This window comes from Aquarana catesbeiana, linkage group LG02 (assembly GCF_042186555.1).
Source record: "Aquarana catesbeiana isolate 2022-GZ linkage group LG02, ASM4218655v1, whole genome shotgun sequence".
Lineage (NCBI taxonomy): Eukaryota > Metazoa > Chordata > Amphibia > Anura > Ranidae > Aquarana > Aquarana catesbeiana.
The window spans coordinates 800,980,843-800,998,103 of NC_133325.1; the positions used below are offsets into that span (position 1 = coordinate 800,980,843).

At 43.6% G+C, this 17,261-nt stretch overlaps 1 protein-coding gene across 1 annotated transcript; it reads left to right on the forward strand.

The window, feature by feature from the left end:
- The first annotated feature begins 284 nt into the window (after positions 1 to 284).
- On the forward strand, positions 285 to 16,805 carry LOC141130153 (tyrosine-protein phosphatase non-receptor type substrate 1-like). The gene is made up of 5 exons (XM_073618102.1): positions 285 to 457; positions 3,729 to 4,025; positions 8,222 to 8,479; positions 8,793 to 8,902; positions 16,265 to 16,805. The coding sequence occupies exons 1-5, from the start codon at positions 412 to 414 to the stop codon at positions 16,361 to 16,363; spliced, it is 810 nt and encodes a 269-aa protein (XP_073474203.1). The 5' UTR covers positions 285 to 411; the 3' UTR covers positions 16,364 to 16,805.
- The last annotated feature ends 456 nt before the right edge of the window (positions 16,806 to 17,261 follow it).

Here is a 17,261-nt window from a genome sequence, read left to right on the forward strand (position 1 = left end):
TCCAATGTGATTCTTGTGTGCTCTCTTCGCATTTTAAATGTATATGGTTATTTTTTTTTTTTTAATAAAACTGACAAAAGAAACCAAAAACAAGCCACAATTTTTTAGGTATTTTTGGGGTATTTTTTATGTTATTTTTCAATCACATCATGCTCGATCATGTTGACTGATGATAACAGTTGTTAGAAACCTTTTGGTAGTTAGTGGTGTCTTGCCCTAATTCTACATTTTGCACCCAAGAAAGCGAATGACCCAGAAACACGCGCTGGAGGTCGCTGATGACGGAGAGAAGAGGAAACGCACCATGTGGTTTGATAGGGTCGTCAGCAGGTTAGTGAGCTGTGAGCATACCTTGTGCTGATTAGAGTTATCTATCTCTATAATATATCTTGTTCATCTGTTTGAGACACCATGGAGCTCATCATCATCATCCTCCTCCTCCTCGGGATCATCCAAGGTAAGTACAGCCATCTTGTGCCTTTTACCTTTATGAATAGCATTATTGGAAGGTGTATAGAGCACTATAGAAGGGTTACAGAGCACAATGGATGGTGAACCCTACACACCTACATTGTGTCAGGGTTTTTGTGTGTCGGTCAGTAGACATCTCTGATCTCTCAGTATGCAAATTGTGTATTTCCTCCATGATTTCTACCTTGTTAATAGAAAATAATCCACCAAAGAGATCTTCAGTTTCCAGCAATTTATATATCACACATAAGCCATCTACAATGCGTCTTGATGCATTTCTCTCATCTGAAAATCTATTGTGCAAAGAGCACCCACCAATCCTCCAAAATGGCTATAACAAGATGTGAATAATGTGTGTATACCAGGATATATGCAACCAATGTGAAAATGGAAATCTCTTTTAATGTGGCCAACATAAATGAATCAGAATTAGTCCAATATAATTGATAATGAAGAAACAAAATCCCAAACAGTTCCTTGAATGATCCAGACGAAACCTCCTATATGGATCGTGCATACAAATAAAGTGTGGATTTTCATTAAATAGGAATTCCGCGCTTAGGAGGGGTGCGAACTGCTGCCTCCCTAAAACTTCACGTAGTGAAATCCAAAATAAACTTGTACATTTTTGGACTTTTTTATTCATCATATGTTGATTGCCAATTAATTGTTTTATGCACTTACGTACATATTTCTATATTTATTACCACATACAGTATCTCACAAAAGTCAGTACACCCCTCACATTTTTGTAAAGATTCTATTACATCTTTTCATGTGACAACACTGAAGAAATGACACTTTGCTACAATGTAAAGTAGTGAGTGTACAGCTTGTATAACAGTGTAAATTTGCTGTCCCCTCAAAATAACTCAACACACAGCCATTAATGTCTAAACCGCTGGCAACAAAAGTGAGTACACCCCTAAGTGAAAATGTCCAAATTGGGCCCAAATTGTCAATATGTGGCCACCATTATTTTCCAGCACTGCCTTAACCCTCTTGGGCATGGAGGTCACCAGAGCTTCACAGGTTGTCACTGGAGTCCTCTTCCCCTCCTCCATGATGACATCACGGAGCTGGTGGATGTTAGAGACCTTGCGCTCCTCCACCTTCCGTTTGAGGATGTCCCACAGATGATCAATAGGGTTTAGGTCTGGAGACATGCTTGGCCAGTCCATTACCTTTACCCTCAGCTTCTTTAGCAAGGCAGTGGTCGTCTTGGAGGTATGTTTGGGGTCGTTATTATTTTGGAATACTGAACTGCGGCCCAGTCTCTGAAGGGAGGGGATCATGCTCTGCTTCAGTATGTCACAATACATGTTGGCATTCATGGTTCCCTCAATGATCTGTAGCTCCCCAGTGCCGACAGCACACATACAGCCCCAGACCATGACACTCCCACCACCATGCATGACTGTAGACAAGACACACTTGTCTTTGTCCTCCTCACCTGGTTGCCCCCACACACGCTTGTCACCATCTGAACCAAATAAGTTTATCTTGGTCTCATCAGACCACAGGACATGGTTCCAGTAATCCATGTCCTTAGTCTGCTTGTCCTCAGCAAACTGTTTGCAGGCCTTCTTGTGCATCATCTTTAGAAGAGGCTTCCTTCTGGGATGACAGCCATGCAGACCAATTTGATGCAGTGTGCGGTGTATGGTCTGAGTCCTGACAGGCTGACCCCCCACCCCTTCAACCTCTGCAGCAATGCTGGCAGCACTCATACGTCTATTTCCCAAAGACAACCTCTGGATATGACGCTGAGCACGTGACCTCAACTTCTTTGGTGGACCATGGCGAGGCCTGTTCTGAGTGGAACCTGTCCTGTTATACCGCTGTATGGTCTTGGCCACCGTGCTGCAGCTCAGTTTCACGGTCTTGGCAATCTTCTTAAAGCCTAGGCCATCTTTATGTAGAGCAACAATTCTTTTTTTCAGATCCTCAGAGAGTTCTTTGCCATGAGGTGCCATGTTGAACTTCCAGTAACCAGTATGAGAGAGTGAGAGCGATAACACCAAATTTAACACACCTGCTCCCCATTCACACTTGAGACCTTGTAACACTAACGAGTCACATGACACAGGGGAGGGAAATGGCTAATTGGGCCCAAATTGGACATTTTCACTTAGGGGTGTACTCACTTTTGTTACCAATGGTTTCCAGCAGTTTAGACATTAATGGCTGTGTGTTGAGTTATTTTGAAGGGACAGCAAATTTACACTGTTATACAAGCTGTACACTCACTACTTTACATTGTAGCCAAGTGTCATTTCTTCCGTGTTGTCACATGAAAAGATAGAAGAAAATATTTACAAAAATGTGAGGGGTGTACTCACTTTTGTGATAGTGTGTGTATGAGTGTATGTATATAAGAACAATGAACCTCCTATGCGAGCAACCGCAATAGACAACGGAAGTGATAGAAGCCGCTAGACCCAAGCCAGAGTCAGCGTGTGTTCCACCAAAACCTGGCATAGCGCAATGTGCGTTCCATGTTTACGCGTTTCGTCATCAAGCGTGACGTCATCAGAAGCCCTCATCTGTCCATAGTCCTAAGACCTAGGACAGATGCACAAAACACCTCAAATAACTTTAGGTCTAGGAAATTCACAATAAATGGGGATTTTTAAGGTGCCAAAGAATACGAAATCATGTGTCAAAAAAGTCTCATTTTATGTCACCTAAATAGAATATTAAAAATGATTAAAGAATTTTAAAAATCTAATAATTAAAGAATAATTAAAAATTAATTCCATGTTCATATGAACATTCAAATAATCAGTTTTTTATTGCACTGACCACTTGTCTACTGTGACAGTTTTGTAATCTTTTGCACACATGTCAAAATTTAGATTTTTTTTTTTGCGAGAAATACTTGAACCCCCCCCCCCCCCCAAAAAACAATTTATAAATTTTCGAAAAGCCGAGACACCGGAGAATAAAATGTTTTTCTTTCATGTGGCATGATATTTGCTCAGCTATTTTATCAAACACATACATTGCATATACCTCATATAGAAAATGTAATAAAGAAGAGAAACAACCTTTATACGAAACAGGCAACCCAACAAAAAGTATGAAACTGATGTACAAAATTCCAAATTATTGGAGCCTGTCTTGAACCGTCTTCACCCATCAAAACTGAGGAGATAAAAATGACTATCAGGTTTTGTAACTCCACCCAATCCCTTAATATCCTTTCATATTATTTGTTGTATATTTTCCTATATAATGGTGGAATGCCTTTGCAGGCCTCGTCTCAGTGAAGGTGGTTCAGCATCCGCCAGTTCTTCTCTTGTCAATGGGTGAGAGTGCTCAGATGTTCTGTAATATCAGCGGTGATGAGAAGGTGGAGATGCTCCACTCATACTGGAAACTAAGGAGGTCTCAGGAGGTCACACTGGAGAAGACGCCCAGGATCACCATCACGCCTCATTCTCTGGTCATCTTTCCCGTCACCCCCAGAGACAACGGACTCTACATCTGCTCATACCGGGACGTCTCTCTGGACTCCTACAAGGGGAATGGGACACATCTTATGATCACAGGTAAGAAGCTATAGATAAAGGTGTGTTTAGAAACAACCGTGCCAAAAACCGATGACGATCCTGAAATTTAAGGCATTCGTGCAACCTGGAGAAAATGTATCCATATATTTGTAATAGCTTAATTCCTATGATTATAATAGATATTCCAAATAGAAATAGGGGTGCTAAATGACAAATCACCTTGATAGTGTATGAAAGTGAACTAGTGTAAAGTAAACTAAGTGAATGTAATGAGCCACCTACTAATACTAGTGGGTCCGTGTGATAATCATCCAATATTCCCTACCGCTGATGATCGGGACCTTATTAACTTAAAAAACCATATAAAGTGTAAGAATTAATAGTGACAACAATCCGTACAAAATAAGTAAAAAAATGAATGAAATAAGTAAAAAAAATGAATGAAACAAAGTCCATGCAAAGTATTAAGTGTCAAAGAGTGGATGAAGCAATTTTTCCATGCCATAAAATGTCTTCCACCACACCATCCGTGACTGTGATCCACTCTTATGGAGCCGCACTCACCGGAAAATATTGCCTTGCATTCTCATGCTCGGCCAATAGGCAATAATTTAGCCCCCCCCCCGGGGGCTGGCCAAAGTAAATTATTGTCCTATGATTGTCACCTCCATCTAGTGGCCAAAATGCAGTATAGTTTCTCATTGTGGTATTTCAGAGCTCTATACCACATTTTGGCCACTAGATGGAGCAGGAATTATTCTATTACAGAAAATACGGGGACATCTCAGCTAGCCAGCATGAATGCTTCTGACATTTGTCCAACTAAGGTTTTATAAATACACTAAGCCAGTCACAACAGTCTGTACCACAGGAGCTTTCACTTGAATGCGCCCCCCACGTCACACGCTATTATTAAACCTATATATATATATAACTCTGACATATACCGCAGTGCTGTACACAGAACACTGAGCCGTCACATCAGTCTCTGTACTAGAGGTGCTTACTCTCCAATGTCCCCCCACAGTCACGCTTTATTATTACACATTTATATAGCTCTGACCTATATCGTAGTGCAGTACAGAGAACACTGAGCCAGTCACATCAGTCTCTGTACCAGAGGAGCTTCTCCACCAGGTGGTGATGTTCTGCAGGGTGCTGTTGGCTCACTCTGCTGTGATCTCAGCTGAGAGAAGCAGCAAGCCTGGGGCCTCTCATGCAGGCTTTTCCCAGGCAAGCATGGACCATATTGGGGAAGACGAAGGTGGGGGCTCTCCACAGGCACTGAGGCTTACTCCATGTGCTCAAGCTGCAATGGATCCTGGGCCTGTTCCTATGCAAGAGGAGTCCTTACCAGTCCTCCAGGATAGAGTGGTGAACAGACTTCACCACATTGCTAAGGAGGAACAGAAAATTTCTGTAGTGAAAGAAGATCTCAGGAAAAAGAAATCCCTGCATAGTAAGTCTGTAAACAGTAAGAGGGAAGTCTCCAAGCTGAAGTCTCTGGAAAAGGCATTGAAAAAGCAGGAGAAGTTGGTCGCCTCTCTGAAGGAGAGCAGCGGTGTGTTCAGAGAAAAGTGTGAGAATGAGGAGAGATGCCAACAGATGAAGGAGAATGCCTGTGCCAGTACCAGCCAGCGGGTGGATGCCACAGCAACGGCGACAGTATGGATGGGGGGTAAGGAAGTGGCTTCACATGGTGGCCCCAGTACTACCCCTATCTCAGGATCTGTTGCACCTGAGTCAGTATCTGCCCCCCTCCCTTCCCAGTGGCCTGGGTCATCTCAGGAGGAGGTTGAGGAAAATGGCGGATTGCTGCAGACCATTACAGAAATGGAATCTTGCTTGAGTGGCACTGACTCATCAGATGAAGATTATGGGAATGCAGGAAGAGGTGGCATGTATCCAGACAGAGAGGTTTCTGCTGGCTGTGAGGAGTCCCACATGGACACTTACAGTGCAGAGCAGGAATGTTGCATGAACATTGAAACTGCAGAGCAGGAGGCCCGTATGAACACTGAAACAGCTGATGTTTTTTCTAAACAGAGGACTTTACTTGCTGATGGGACTGCTGGTAACAGTGGTACTTCTGGGACTATGGTGAAGGGGACTGTTGTTCTGGAGGGGAGGAGGGAGGATCGAGTGGTGGGTAATTTACCAAACCAGATTTCAGAGGTTCCTATGCAGCCAGTTAATGTGTCATCTGTCCCAGTTAGGAATTATGCTAAGGCTGTGTTGGACCGAGTCATGCTGCTAGTGGAAGGGAGCCAGTTGTGCGACTTTCACCTAATGCACCTTCCATTAAACGCAGGAATATGGTACAGCTCAGGTGGGAAGGAGGAAGTATTCCACCTATCAGGAGGGTGGTTGTGGATAATATCCTAGCCATGGGATTTAGAGCGGAGGATATTTATGCTCTTATCAGTCCGGCTGGTTCCTTTGAATATGATTTGTCATTTGTGCGTCCAGAATCGCTGGATCTGTTTTGGGAGCGGTAAGAGCGTGTATATGGGGGCCAGCCAGACTGGAAGGGGCTTGTCCCTAAAGTTGTCTAAAGACAGCGCTTGATAAAAAATGTGATTATCCTGACAAGGAATGAGTCTAAACCCCCCGAGGATTTATGGGTCTGGTTGAGGAGGTTTGGTGAAACTTTGTGTCCCCTAAAAAAGATTTTGGATGATAGAGGAATTTGGATGGGTGGGTTGTCAGTGTCAATGAGGTTGAGTGTGTGTGGGAATGTGGTCCAGCATTTGCCCTCCTCTGCCTTTATTGGTAGAGATAGGATTACCGTATTCTACCCTGGTTAACCTAAGGTGTGCCATAAATGTGGAGTCTAAGGAACATTTCTCCTCTAAATGTCCAGAACAGAAGTGCTCTTTGTGTCAGGAACTGGAGCATCTGGCAAGAGACTGTAACATCATTAAATGTAACCTATGTGATAAGGTTGGTCACCCTTATAGCTGGTGCTCTGAGGCTTTGCACAATAAGCCAGAGCTAGTGGTGGAATCATTCTGTCTGGATAGAGAAGAGTCTGGGTTGGTGGAGGTTGTACCAGGGGATCCTAGTGTCTCTGTCCTGTCAGAGGCCCTCTGTGGTGTCAGTGTCCCCCCAGTCTGTGGTTCCCCAATCAGAGTCAGAAAGTGTGGTTGTCAAGTCTGTGTCTGCACCTATTGTTTCTCCTAGTGTAATGAAGGGTGCTGGACCAGAATGTATGGTGGTGCCAACCCCTCCTCCTCGGCGTGGCAGAAGTGCGGGTGGAGGTCGGCAGACACGGAGGGGTGGAGTGAGGGATGGATTGGATGATGGTGGAGGGGGAGGTGGGAAGGGAATGAGAGTGGCTGGTGCAGAATGCAAGGTGAATGATATGGAAGTCAGGGTGAATGATGTGGGGGGAGGGGTTATTGGGGGGGTTTGGAATCGCATCCTGATGACAATTAAATCTAGAAATGTTTCTTAGCCTGGATTGTGTTTAAGTTGAGGTTCGGAGTTTGTAGTCTTTTTTGTTGTCATTAAAATATGTTTCCTAATGTTATCTTGTCAGGAAACAGTTTTCTTTACTTGCTCATGTAAGCACGCTTGTTTTTGTTTACTTGTTTATTTTTGTGTAAATATGTTTTTATTAATAAGTAAGCAGTATGTTTGTATGACTTTTTTTAATAATAAAAATGTACACTCTCTAATGACCCCCCCCCCGCCGTCAGTCTCTGAACCATATTGTAAACTCTAATGCCGCGTACACACAAGCGGACTTTGTGGCAGACTTTGCCCGGCGGACTTTTCGACGGACTTTACGACGGACTTTCTGAATGAACGGACTTGCCTACACACAATCAACCAAAGTCCGATGAATTCGTACGTGATGACGTACGACCGGACTAAAACAAGCAAGTTCATAGCCAGTAGCCAATAGCTGCCCTAGCGTGGCCTTCTGTCCGTCGAACTAGCATACAGACGAGCCGACTTTTCGACCGGACTCGAGTCCCTCGGATAGATTTGAAACATGTTTCAAATCTAAGTCCGGCAAACTTTTGAGAAAAAAAGTCCGCTGGAGCCCACACACGATCGAATTGTCCGACGGACTCCGGTACGCCGGAAAAGTTTGCCGGAAAGTCCGCTCGTGTGTACGCGGCATTACAGGCTTTTATTTGTGGCCGTCATTGCCAGTTCTTTTTATAAAAGTTTTTTGTATTTTCCATTTATGTACTTTCTTCCCAATTCTATGTTTTAATTTCCAGCCACCCCAGTAGTGACCCTGACAGAGGACACTGAGAATCATCTTCTGATCTGCCAGGCGGAAAGGTTTTATTCTGCAGATCTAAACATTTCCTGGAGCGTCCCCTTGGGTGAAGAACAGACCCATGAGAACCTGACCGAGAATGAGGATGGAACTTTCACCAAGGTGTCCATACTGAACCTGACCAAGGAGACCGAAGGAGAGAACGTGGCCTGTCACCTGGTTCACAGCACACTACGTACTGTCCTCTACCGATATGGTGAGCAGGGTGGTTCAGGGGTTGAAGTTGTGTGGACCCAGTTGAGATTTAAATAAATTGTCTGTTAGTGAAAATGACACATAGACAGAAATTTCCAACTCATCAGATTCTATGCAACTCAAGTTTGAGTCTACTGAAGTCCATTGGCTCCACCATTTTCTCATCAATGATGGTGAGATTGTGGCATGGACAAACTTTGAGTCATTCGAAGATGTTTTCCCCTTTCTCCTTTATCTTCTGTATGCTGTACAGTAGTCCTGTGGTCAAGATGTTCTACTATCTTATCTCTCTATACTGTCTGTTTCCCTCACAGATCCTTCATCCATTCTGTATGTGCAGCTCTTTCCTGTTCGCGTAGCTCTGGTCCTGATAGTAATATTGAGCCTGGTGTCTTTCCAAATCTATCATCATCAAAAATGGAAGGTAAGTCTTTCCCACTTTTAGATGTTTCTCATTTTCTAATAAGACAAGCATTTTTTCTTGGAGTCAAGTTGATAAGGAGGCGCTGGACCAAGGATCCGGAAAGGTAAGTAAAACTTGACTGAACCAAGGCAGCTCTACCCTTGAAGGTTACCCTTCAAACACATGCAGGAGCCTGCACCTAGCGCAGATCTCATGCATGCTCATTAACTCCTTCCTTTCCGCACCTTGTAACCAGGCCATAGATCTCCGTAACATGGTCTGGTTGCTATTGGATACCAACCACAAGGGAAGGAAGCCAGACAATGACCCCCTTGCTACCAGAGGCCCTGTAACTCTTACCAGGTACCATACCTAATGACTGGTTGCTTTGTGCCTTGAACTTATACTTGGTTACTCTTAGCAACTACACTACTTCTCTTGCTTGACTTGCCAAGTTAACAGTTTTGTAGTAGTGTTACTTCATACCCCATTGTGCTTTACATATCTAGGATCTTTAGGTACGACAGAACCAACATGCACCCCTTTAAATAACTTCAGACTGGGCCTAAAACCTTTGTTTACTGGAGAGACTTCAACATTACAGTCCAATATGAGCAAGTCCAATCCCTAATCCCTAATCCTAACTACAGCTGTGTGGCTGCCCAGGCATACCTCCATGATAGTCCATGCTGGTATTCTCCATTGCTTGGATGTCTTTTGAAAACCCCAGTGCCTTCAGCAGGCTGCAAGACGCAGCAGTCCCAGTACCACAAGCCAAGAGCAGAACCGTCTAAAAGCCATGGACCTCAACCTTCCCCCTTTTTATATCACAGGTGGGCCGGACTGGGACCAAAATTTAAACGTAACCCTTTCCCCCAGCCTGGGCCAGCTCACTGAACCAGCACAAACACAACCTGCTTACATTTTTATGGTCAGTTATCAAACAGTGTTTTACTCCTATGCATTGCAGTGGTGGGGTCTGGATTTACCCCCTGACCCTAACCCGCTGTTCTTGATAATGCCAAACTGTCCTGCCACTGGTCAGTTTTTACACACTTCTATCTGAAAGATGCCACCCTAAGTTTTGTAATAAAAAACGGTCTCATGCAGACTCCAGAAATTGACATTCTGCTAATTATTATTTAATGTACTTGTATAGTGCTGTCAATTTACGCAGCGCTTTACATATACATTGTACATTCACATCGGTCCTTACCCTCAAGAAGCTTACAATCTAAGGTCCCTAACTCACATTCATATACTAGGGCCAATTCAGACAGATGCCAATTAACCTACCAGCATGTCTTTGGAGTGTGGGAGTACCCAGGGTAATCCCACGCAGGCACAGGGAGAACAGGAGGGGTTTGGGATCCTGGAGGACTGGGCCGACTTCTCAGTCGGTAACCAGTACTATAGAAGGGACGGACTGCACCTAAATGAGGAGGGTGCAGATCTGCTGGGAATGAAGATGTCCAAAAAGTTAGAGGGGTTTTTAAACTAGGCAATGGGGGGGAGGGTCCAGAGACAGAGATAGCCAGCACGGAAGATATTCCAGAGGGTAGTATTGGGGGCATTAGTGGTAGGTTAACCAAAGCACAAAAACACAAGGTGAGTATAGTAGCAAGTCCTAGTTGCAATCTCGAAACACCCAATACGAGGACAATATGCGACCGGTCTAAACTATGTGGCATGTTCACCAATGCCAGGACCATGGCAGACAAGATGGGTGAACTAGAGATACTGTTGTACAAGGAGGATTTGGATTTTGTGGGAATTTCAGAGACCTGGTTCAACAGCTCTCATGATTGGCTGGCAAACATTCAAGGGTATACCCTATACCGCAAGGATAGAGAGGGTAAAAAAGGGGGAGGGGTATGCCTATATATCAAGAATAATGTACAAGTGAATGTGAGAGATGACATCACTGAGGGGGCTAGGGAGGAGGTGGAATCTTTATGGGTAGAGCTCCAAAGGGATGAAGCTAAGGGGAAAATAATACTGGGAGTATGCTATAGGCCCCCTAACCTGAGGGAGGAAGTGGAGACGGATCTCCTATCACAAATTGGATTAGCAGCAAGGATGGGAAGTGTTATCATAATGGGGGATTTTAATTATCCAGACATAGACTGGGCGGAGGGAACCGCGCATTCATTTAAGGCTCGCCAGTTCCTTAATGTCTTGCAGGACAATTTTATGGGTCAGATGGTAGACGCACCAACTAGAAATAAAACATTACTGGATCTACTGATTACCAACAATACAGACCTGATCACAGATGTGGAAATACGGGGCAATATAGGTAACAGCGATCACAGGTCAATTAGTTTCAGTATCAATCACACAAATAGGAAACATAAAGGGAACACAAAGACACTGAATTTCAAAAGAGCCAACTTCCCTAAACTACAAACCTGGCTAAAAGGCATAAATTGGGATAAAATATTAGGAACAAAGAATACGGAGGAGAGATGGGTTTGCTTTAAGAGCATATTAAATAAGGGCATTAGCCAATGTATCCCATTGGGTAATAAATTTAAAAGAGCGAACAAAAATCCTGGATGGCTTAACTCCAATGTAAAAATGCATATAAAAGCAAAGGAGAAGGCCTTCAAAAAATACAAGGTTGAGGGTTCATCCTCAGCATTCAGAATTTATAAAGAATGCAATAAGAAATGTAAGGGTGCAATTAGGACGGCTAAGATAGAACATGAAAGACACATAGCGGAGGAGAGCAAAAAAAATCCCAATAAATTCTTTAAGTATGTAAACAGTAAAAAAGAGAGGACAGACCATATTGGCCCCATAAAGAATGAGGAAGGGCATCTGGTTACAAAGGATGGGGAGATGGCGAAGGTATTGAATTTATTCTTCTCCTCAGTCTTCATGAGTGAATCGGGGGGCTTCAGTAACCAAAACTGCAGTGTTTATCCTCATGACACAACACAGGAAGCACCTCCATGGTTAACAGAGGACGGAATTAAAATTAGACTTGAGAAACTTAACATTAATAAATCACTGGGACCAGATGGCTTGCATCCGAGGGTACTTAGGGAACTCAGTCAAGTGACTGCCAGACCATTGTTCCTAATTTTTACAGACAGTCTATTGACTGGAATGGTACCAGCTGATTGGAGAAAAGCCAATGTAGCACCAATATTTAAAAAGGGCCCAAAAAACATCCCTGGGAATTACAGACCAGTTAGCCTGACTTCAATAGTATGTAAACTCTTGGAGGGGATGATAAGGGACTATATACAAGATTTTAGTAATAAGAACTATATCATTAGCAGTAATCAGCATGGATTCATGAAGAATCGTTCTTGCCAAACCAATCTATTAACCTTCTATGAGGAGGTGAGTTGCCATCTAGATAAAGGAAGGCCTGTAGACGTGGTGTATCTGGATTTTGCAAAAGCATTTGACACAGTTCCCCATAAACGTTTACTGTACAAAATACGGTCCGTTGGCATGGACCATAGGGTGAGTACATGGATTGAAAACTGGCTACAAGGGCGAGTTCAGAGGGTGGTGATAAATGGGGAGTACTCAGAATGGTCAGGGGTGGGTAGTGGGGTTCCCCAGGGTTCTGTGCTGGGACCAATCCTATTTAATTTGTTTATAAACGACCTGGAGGATGGGATAAACAGTTCAATCTCTGTATTTGCAGACGATACTAAGCTAAGCAGGGCAATAACTTCTCCGCAGGATGTGAAAACCATGCAAAAAGACCTGAACAAATGAATGGGGGAGGGGCGGCTACATGGCAAATGAGGTTCAATGTAGAAAAATGTAAAATAATGCATTTGGGTGGCAAAAATCTGAATGCAATCTATACACTGGGGGGAGAACCTCTGGGGGAATCTAGGATGGAAAAGGACCTGGGGGTCCTAGTAGATAATAGGCTCAGCAATGGCATGCAATGCCAAGCTGCTGCTAACAAAGCAAACAGAATATTGGCATTAAAAAGGGGATCAACTCCAGAGATAAAACGATAATTCTCCCGCTCTACAAGACTCTGGTCCGGCCGCACCTGGAGTATGCTGTCCAGTTCTGGGCACCAGTCCTCAGGAAGGATGTACTGGAAATGGAGCGAGTACAAAGAAGGGCAACAAAGCTAATAAAGGCTCTGGAGGATATTAGTTATGAAGAAAGGTTGCGAGCGCTGAACATATTCTCTCTGGAGAAGAGACGCTTGAGAGGGGATATGATTTCAATTTACAAATACTGTACTGGTGACCCCACAATAGGGATAAAACTTTTTTGCAGAAGAGAGTTTAATAAGACTCGTGGCCACTCATTACAATTAGAAGAAAAGAGGTTTAACCTTAAACTACGTAGAGGGTTCTTTACTGTAAGAGCGGCAAGGATGTGGAGTTCCCTTCCACAGGCGGTGGTCTCAGCGGGGAGCATTGATAGCTTCAAGAAACTATTAGATAATCACCTGAATGACCGCAACATACAGGGATATACAATGTAATACTGACATATAATCACACACATAGGTTGGACTTGATGGACTTTTTTCAACCTCACCTACTATGTAACTATGTAACATGTAAACTCCAGGCAGGTAGTGTCGTAGTTGGGATTCGAACCAGCAACCCTTTTTACTGCTAGGAGAGAGTGCTACCCACTACACCACTGTGCTGCCCAATCAGGAGCAAGAGCCTTTTAGCCAGTACCAGCACTCCCGTATTTAGTAGAAACATAGCAAGGGAGTGGTGGCTATTATTCTTTCTCCATGATGAGTTGACCAACTCCCTCTGGCGAGGTTCCAGCTCCAGGCTTACAGACACCTCCAGTAGAATTCTTCCCTGGTTCTCCTTGAGACCAGCTTCTCTCAATACAAACAGATCCAGATGCAGACCTAAGTCCCAAACCAAGTCCTCCTCAAGTACACATAGACCTCTATGGACTCCAGGTTTAAAAAGATAGCAGATAGAGACAGCAGTCCTCCCCAGGTCTGAGTCCAGGGGATAAGAAGTCCAGGCCCAAGGTCACCCCAGATCCTGTTTTTTTTACCCTTTCCCGTCAACACTGCTGGCAATGAACATCCTAGTGGTTGGCTGAAAAAGCCTACTACTAGTCATACCCCAAGCCAACACCAAGGCTGAATTAGGGGACTGAACCAAGGCAGACCTTAGCTTTGACTGCCAAAAAAAAGAAAAGTTCCCAAATTGGGAAGACATCCCTGCTTATAGCTAAACATAAAAGACTATACATTCCCTTTAACCGCTTGCTGCCCGTCCGCAGTAGTTGTACTGCGAGCGGGCGGCAGCTGCAAGGCCGGGTGATGTACTGGTACTAGTGCTAGTGATTGGACACAGCACGAGTTTGACAGCTGATTTCAGCCAATTGGCTGTGGCCAGAAACAGAGCTCTGTGTTTACAAAAACACAGAACTATGTGTACTGTAAGCAGCGATCTGGCTGTTTCTCCTCCCTGCAAAGCGGGGAATAAAAACAGCCAGATAGTTAATTAAAAGCCGCACACATTACATATTGGTAGGCACATAGCTAACCCCTAGATGTTAACCCCTTCCCAGGTATTGCATTTTTCTACTTTATTCTAGAGAGTACACAGCATGTGTAGCAGAGTGCAACTTTACGCACCTCCCTCGGTGGTGGGAGCAGGCTTCTTCAAAGTGATTGTAAACCCTCCATATCCCCAGTGAAGTGACTGGCCTCAGGTGATACACAGAGATGAAACAAATCCTCCTACATAAGTTGTATCTGTTTATTTCTTCTACATCTATTCAAATTCCAGAATTTATACAGCTTATCTGAGCGATCCAAAAAAAAATAGGGCGGAGAGCTGAAATTACACTCTGCAGAGTTCAGTGAGGAGAGCTCTGAGAGCTTATTGAAAGGAAAGGGACACACCCCCTCCACACAGGAAAAGTGCTGAGGCTGTCAATCAGCTGGAGATCCCTCCCCTGTCACCATTTATCTCTTGGTGTCAGGAAAACCTGTCAGAAATGACTCATGCAGATTGCAGAGGAATGAGGCAGCAGCCATACCCTTGTGGAGCCTTGCTAGGCTATCAGCTACAGCCAGCCTCCTAGCGAGAAAGGTGTTACCTCCACTTCTCAGGGAACCTCAAGTGACTGCGATCATGCCTGAAGTGTTAGCTTACCTTTACATTTTTTTGTAAAGGTGAGCTAACACCATGCCCACCCCCTGAGCGCCACTGTACTTACCTCTGAGGATGCCGAGCTGTCAGATCCTGCAGTCTGGGGATTTGAAATCCCAGCTCTTTTCCCTCTTCTTTGTGCAGCGTTTCCGGGACAGATCAGAGTGATACTGATTGGTCGGTGCCTTCACAGAGCAAGGCTCCAATCCATCCCAGAATCACCGCACAGAGAAGAGGGAGCTGAAAGTGGAGACTTCAAATCTCCAGGTCGCTGGACTGGCTGCATGGAGAACTGACAGCTCGGCATCCTGGGAGGTAAGTGCAACAGGGACCAGGGGGTGGTTACTGGTTAGATAGTACATTTTAGTTGACTTTTAAGTTTTTAAACCCTTTTTATTTTTTTCTTAACACTTTAATTATATAGTACTTTTTATATTGTAAATTAACTTTTATATATTGTACTATTTTGCAAGTGAACTTCCCTTATCCCCTATCCCTGCCTCTGAACCTGTAAGACTATACTCCCATCTAGTGGACAAGTGTGGATCTGTAATAATATACTGCCACCTAGTGCTCAAGTGTTAGAACTACCCCCTAGCATCCCAGTTACTGTAAAGGTTTTATTGACTGTTATGCCCCGTACACACGGTTGGATTTTCCAACGGAAAATGTGTGATAGGACCTTGTTGTCGGAAATTCCGACCGTGTGTGGGCTCCATCACACATTTTCCATCGGATTTTCCGACACACAAAGTTTGAGAGCAGGATATAAACTTTTCCGACAACAAAATCCGTTGTCGGAAATTCCGATCGTGTGTACACAAATCTGACGCACAAAGTGCCACGCATGCTCAGAATAAATAAAGAGATGAAAGCTATTGGCCACTGCCCCGTTTATAGTCCCGACGTACGTGTTTTACGTCACCGCGTTCAGAACGATCGGATTTTCCGACAACTTTGTGTGACCGTGTGTATGCAAGACAAGTTTGAGCCAACATCCGTCGGAAAAATCCTAGGATTTTGTTGTCGGAATGTCCGATCAATGTCCGACCGTGTGTACGGGGCATTAGTCTCTGTTCAATACTGATTGCATGCTCTTTTTTTTGTGCATTGTCAAGTTACCCTACGTTCATTCAGTAAAAGCCAAGTTGTACAATGCTGTTTGTCTGATTTGGCTGCCACTGTGACATAACACATGTACAATACAAAATACACGCTGGTGACTTTCAGTTTTCTCGGTTCTCTTTTTCAGGGGTCACCAAGCCGAAAATTGCGAGCAGAAGAGCAGGAAACCGTGGCTGCAGAATTAACAGAGGCTGCCAGTCTACAAACAGTCCCTGGTTCTATGTGAACATTCTCATGGTCCTCATTCTCTGAGGATACCGTCCTATTTTTCTAATTTGATGGCTTGTTATTATTTGGGGTTCGAGAAAGAAAAATCCTAGAAAGCTAACTGCAACGAGTTGCCTTTTTATAGTACCAAACCATAAACTTTATTGCTTTTTGTCTGTAAATTTTGGGTGAATTGCAAAAAAAATTGACATATAGACCTAGAGTAATTACAAGTTTATCATTTACTCCCTCTAGTGGTCAAACCTACAAATGACTAAATCAGTAATAAAATGATAAAAATATGAAAAGTCACATCAAAAAACTAACCTTAAACGCTCAAATCCAGGAACCCCCCACAACATGTACCCAGAGATGTGTTTTATATTAAACCCGGCAATAAAGTCTCTAAATGTTCAATAACTGAAAATGCACCGAGATTTCCATTTCAGAAAATGCTGCGAGAAGACCAGAAATTACAACTTTTTTTTTTTTTAGATTTTTGAGATTGAGTGTATTGTGTCATACTGATACAAAAAATAAACATTTATTGGTATATAATTGCAGTAAATTCACCTCCAAAATACAGCGCCTTGAAAAAGTATTTACACCCCTTGAAATGTTCCACATTTTGTCATGTTACAACCAAAAACCTAAATGTATTTTATTGGGATTTTATGTGATAGACCAACACAAAGTGGAACATAATTGTGAAGTGGAAGGAAATGGTGCGGGGTTTTGTGGCTGTGTGGCGAGGGGTAAGCTCACTTGCTGGTTGCTGCCTGCCTTACCAGTGCCCACCAATGCTGACCACATAGACTGACCTACCTGACATAAACACACTGACCTATCTATACCTGACCTATAAAAGGAATGGCTGGTGCTGCCCTGTTAAAAAATTATAATTAACTAAAGCTTCA

Bases quoted from the DNA above. Each gene is read 5' to 3' on its own strand.
- LOC141130153 (XM_073618102.1), top strand. From the start codon at position 412: ATGGAGCTCATCATCATCATCCTCCTCCTCCTCGGGATCATCCAAG. The intron at 458-3,728 runs GTAAGTACAGCC...ATGCCTTTGCAG, and splicing joins CCTCCTCGGGATCATCCAAG to GCCTCGTCTCAGTGAAGGTG. The intron at 8,903-16,264 runs GTAAGTCTTTCC...TCTCTTTTTCAG, and splicing joins ATCATCATCAAAAATGGAAG to GGGTCACCAAGCCGAAAATT.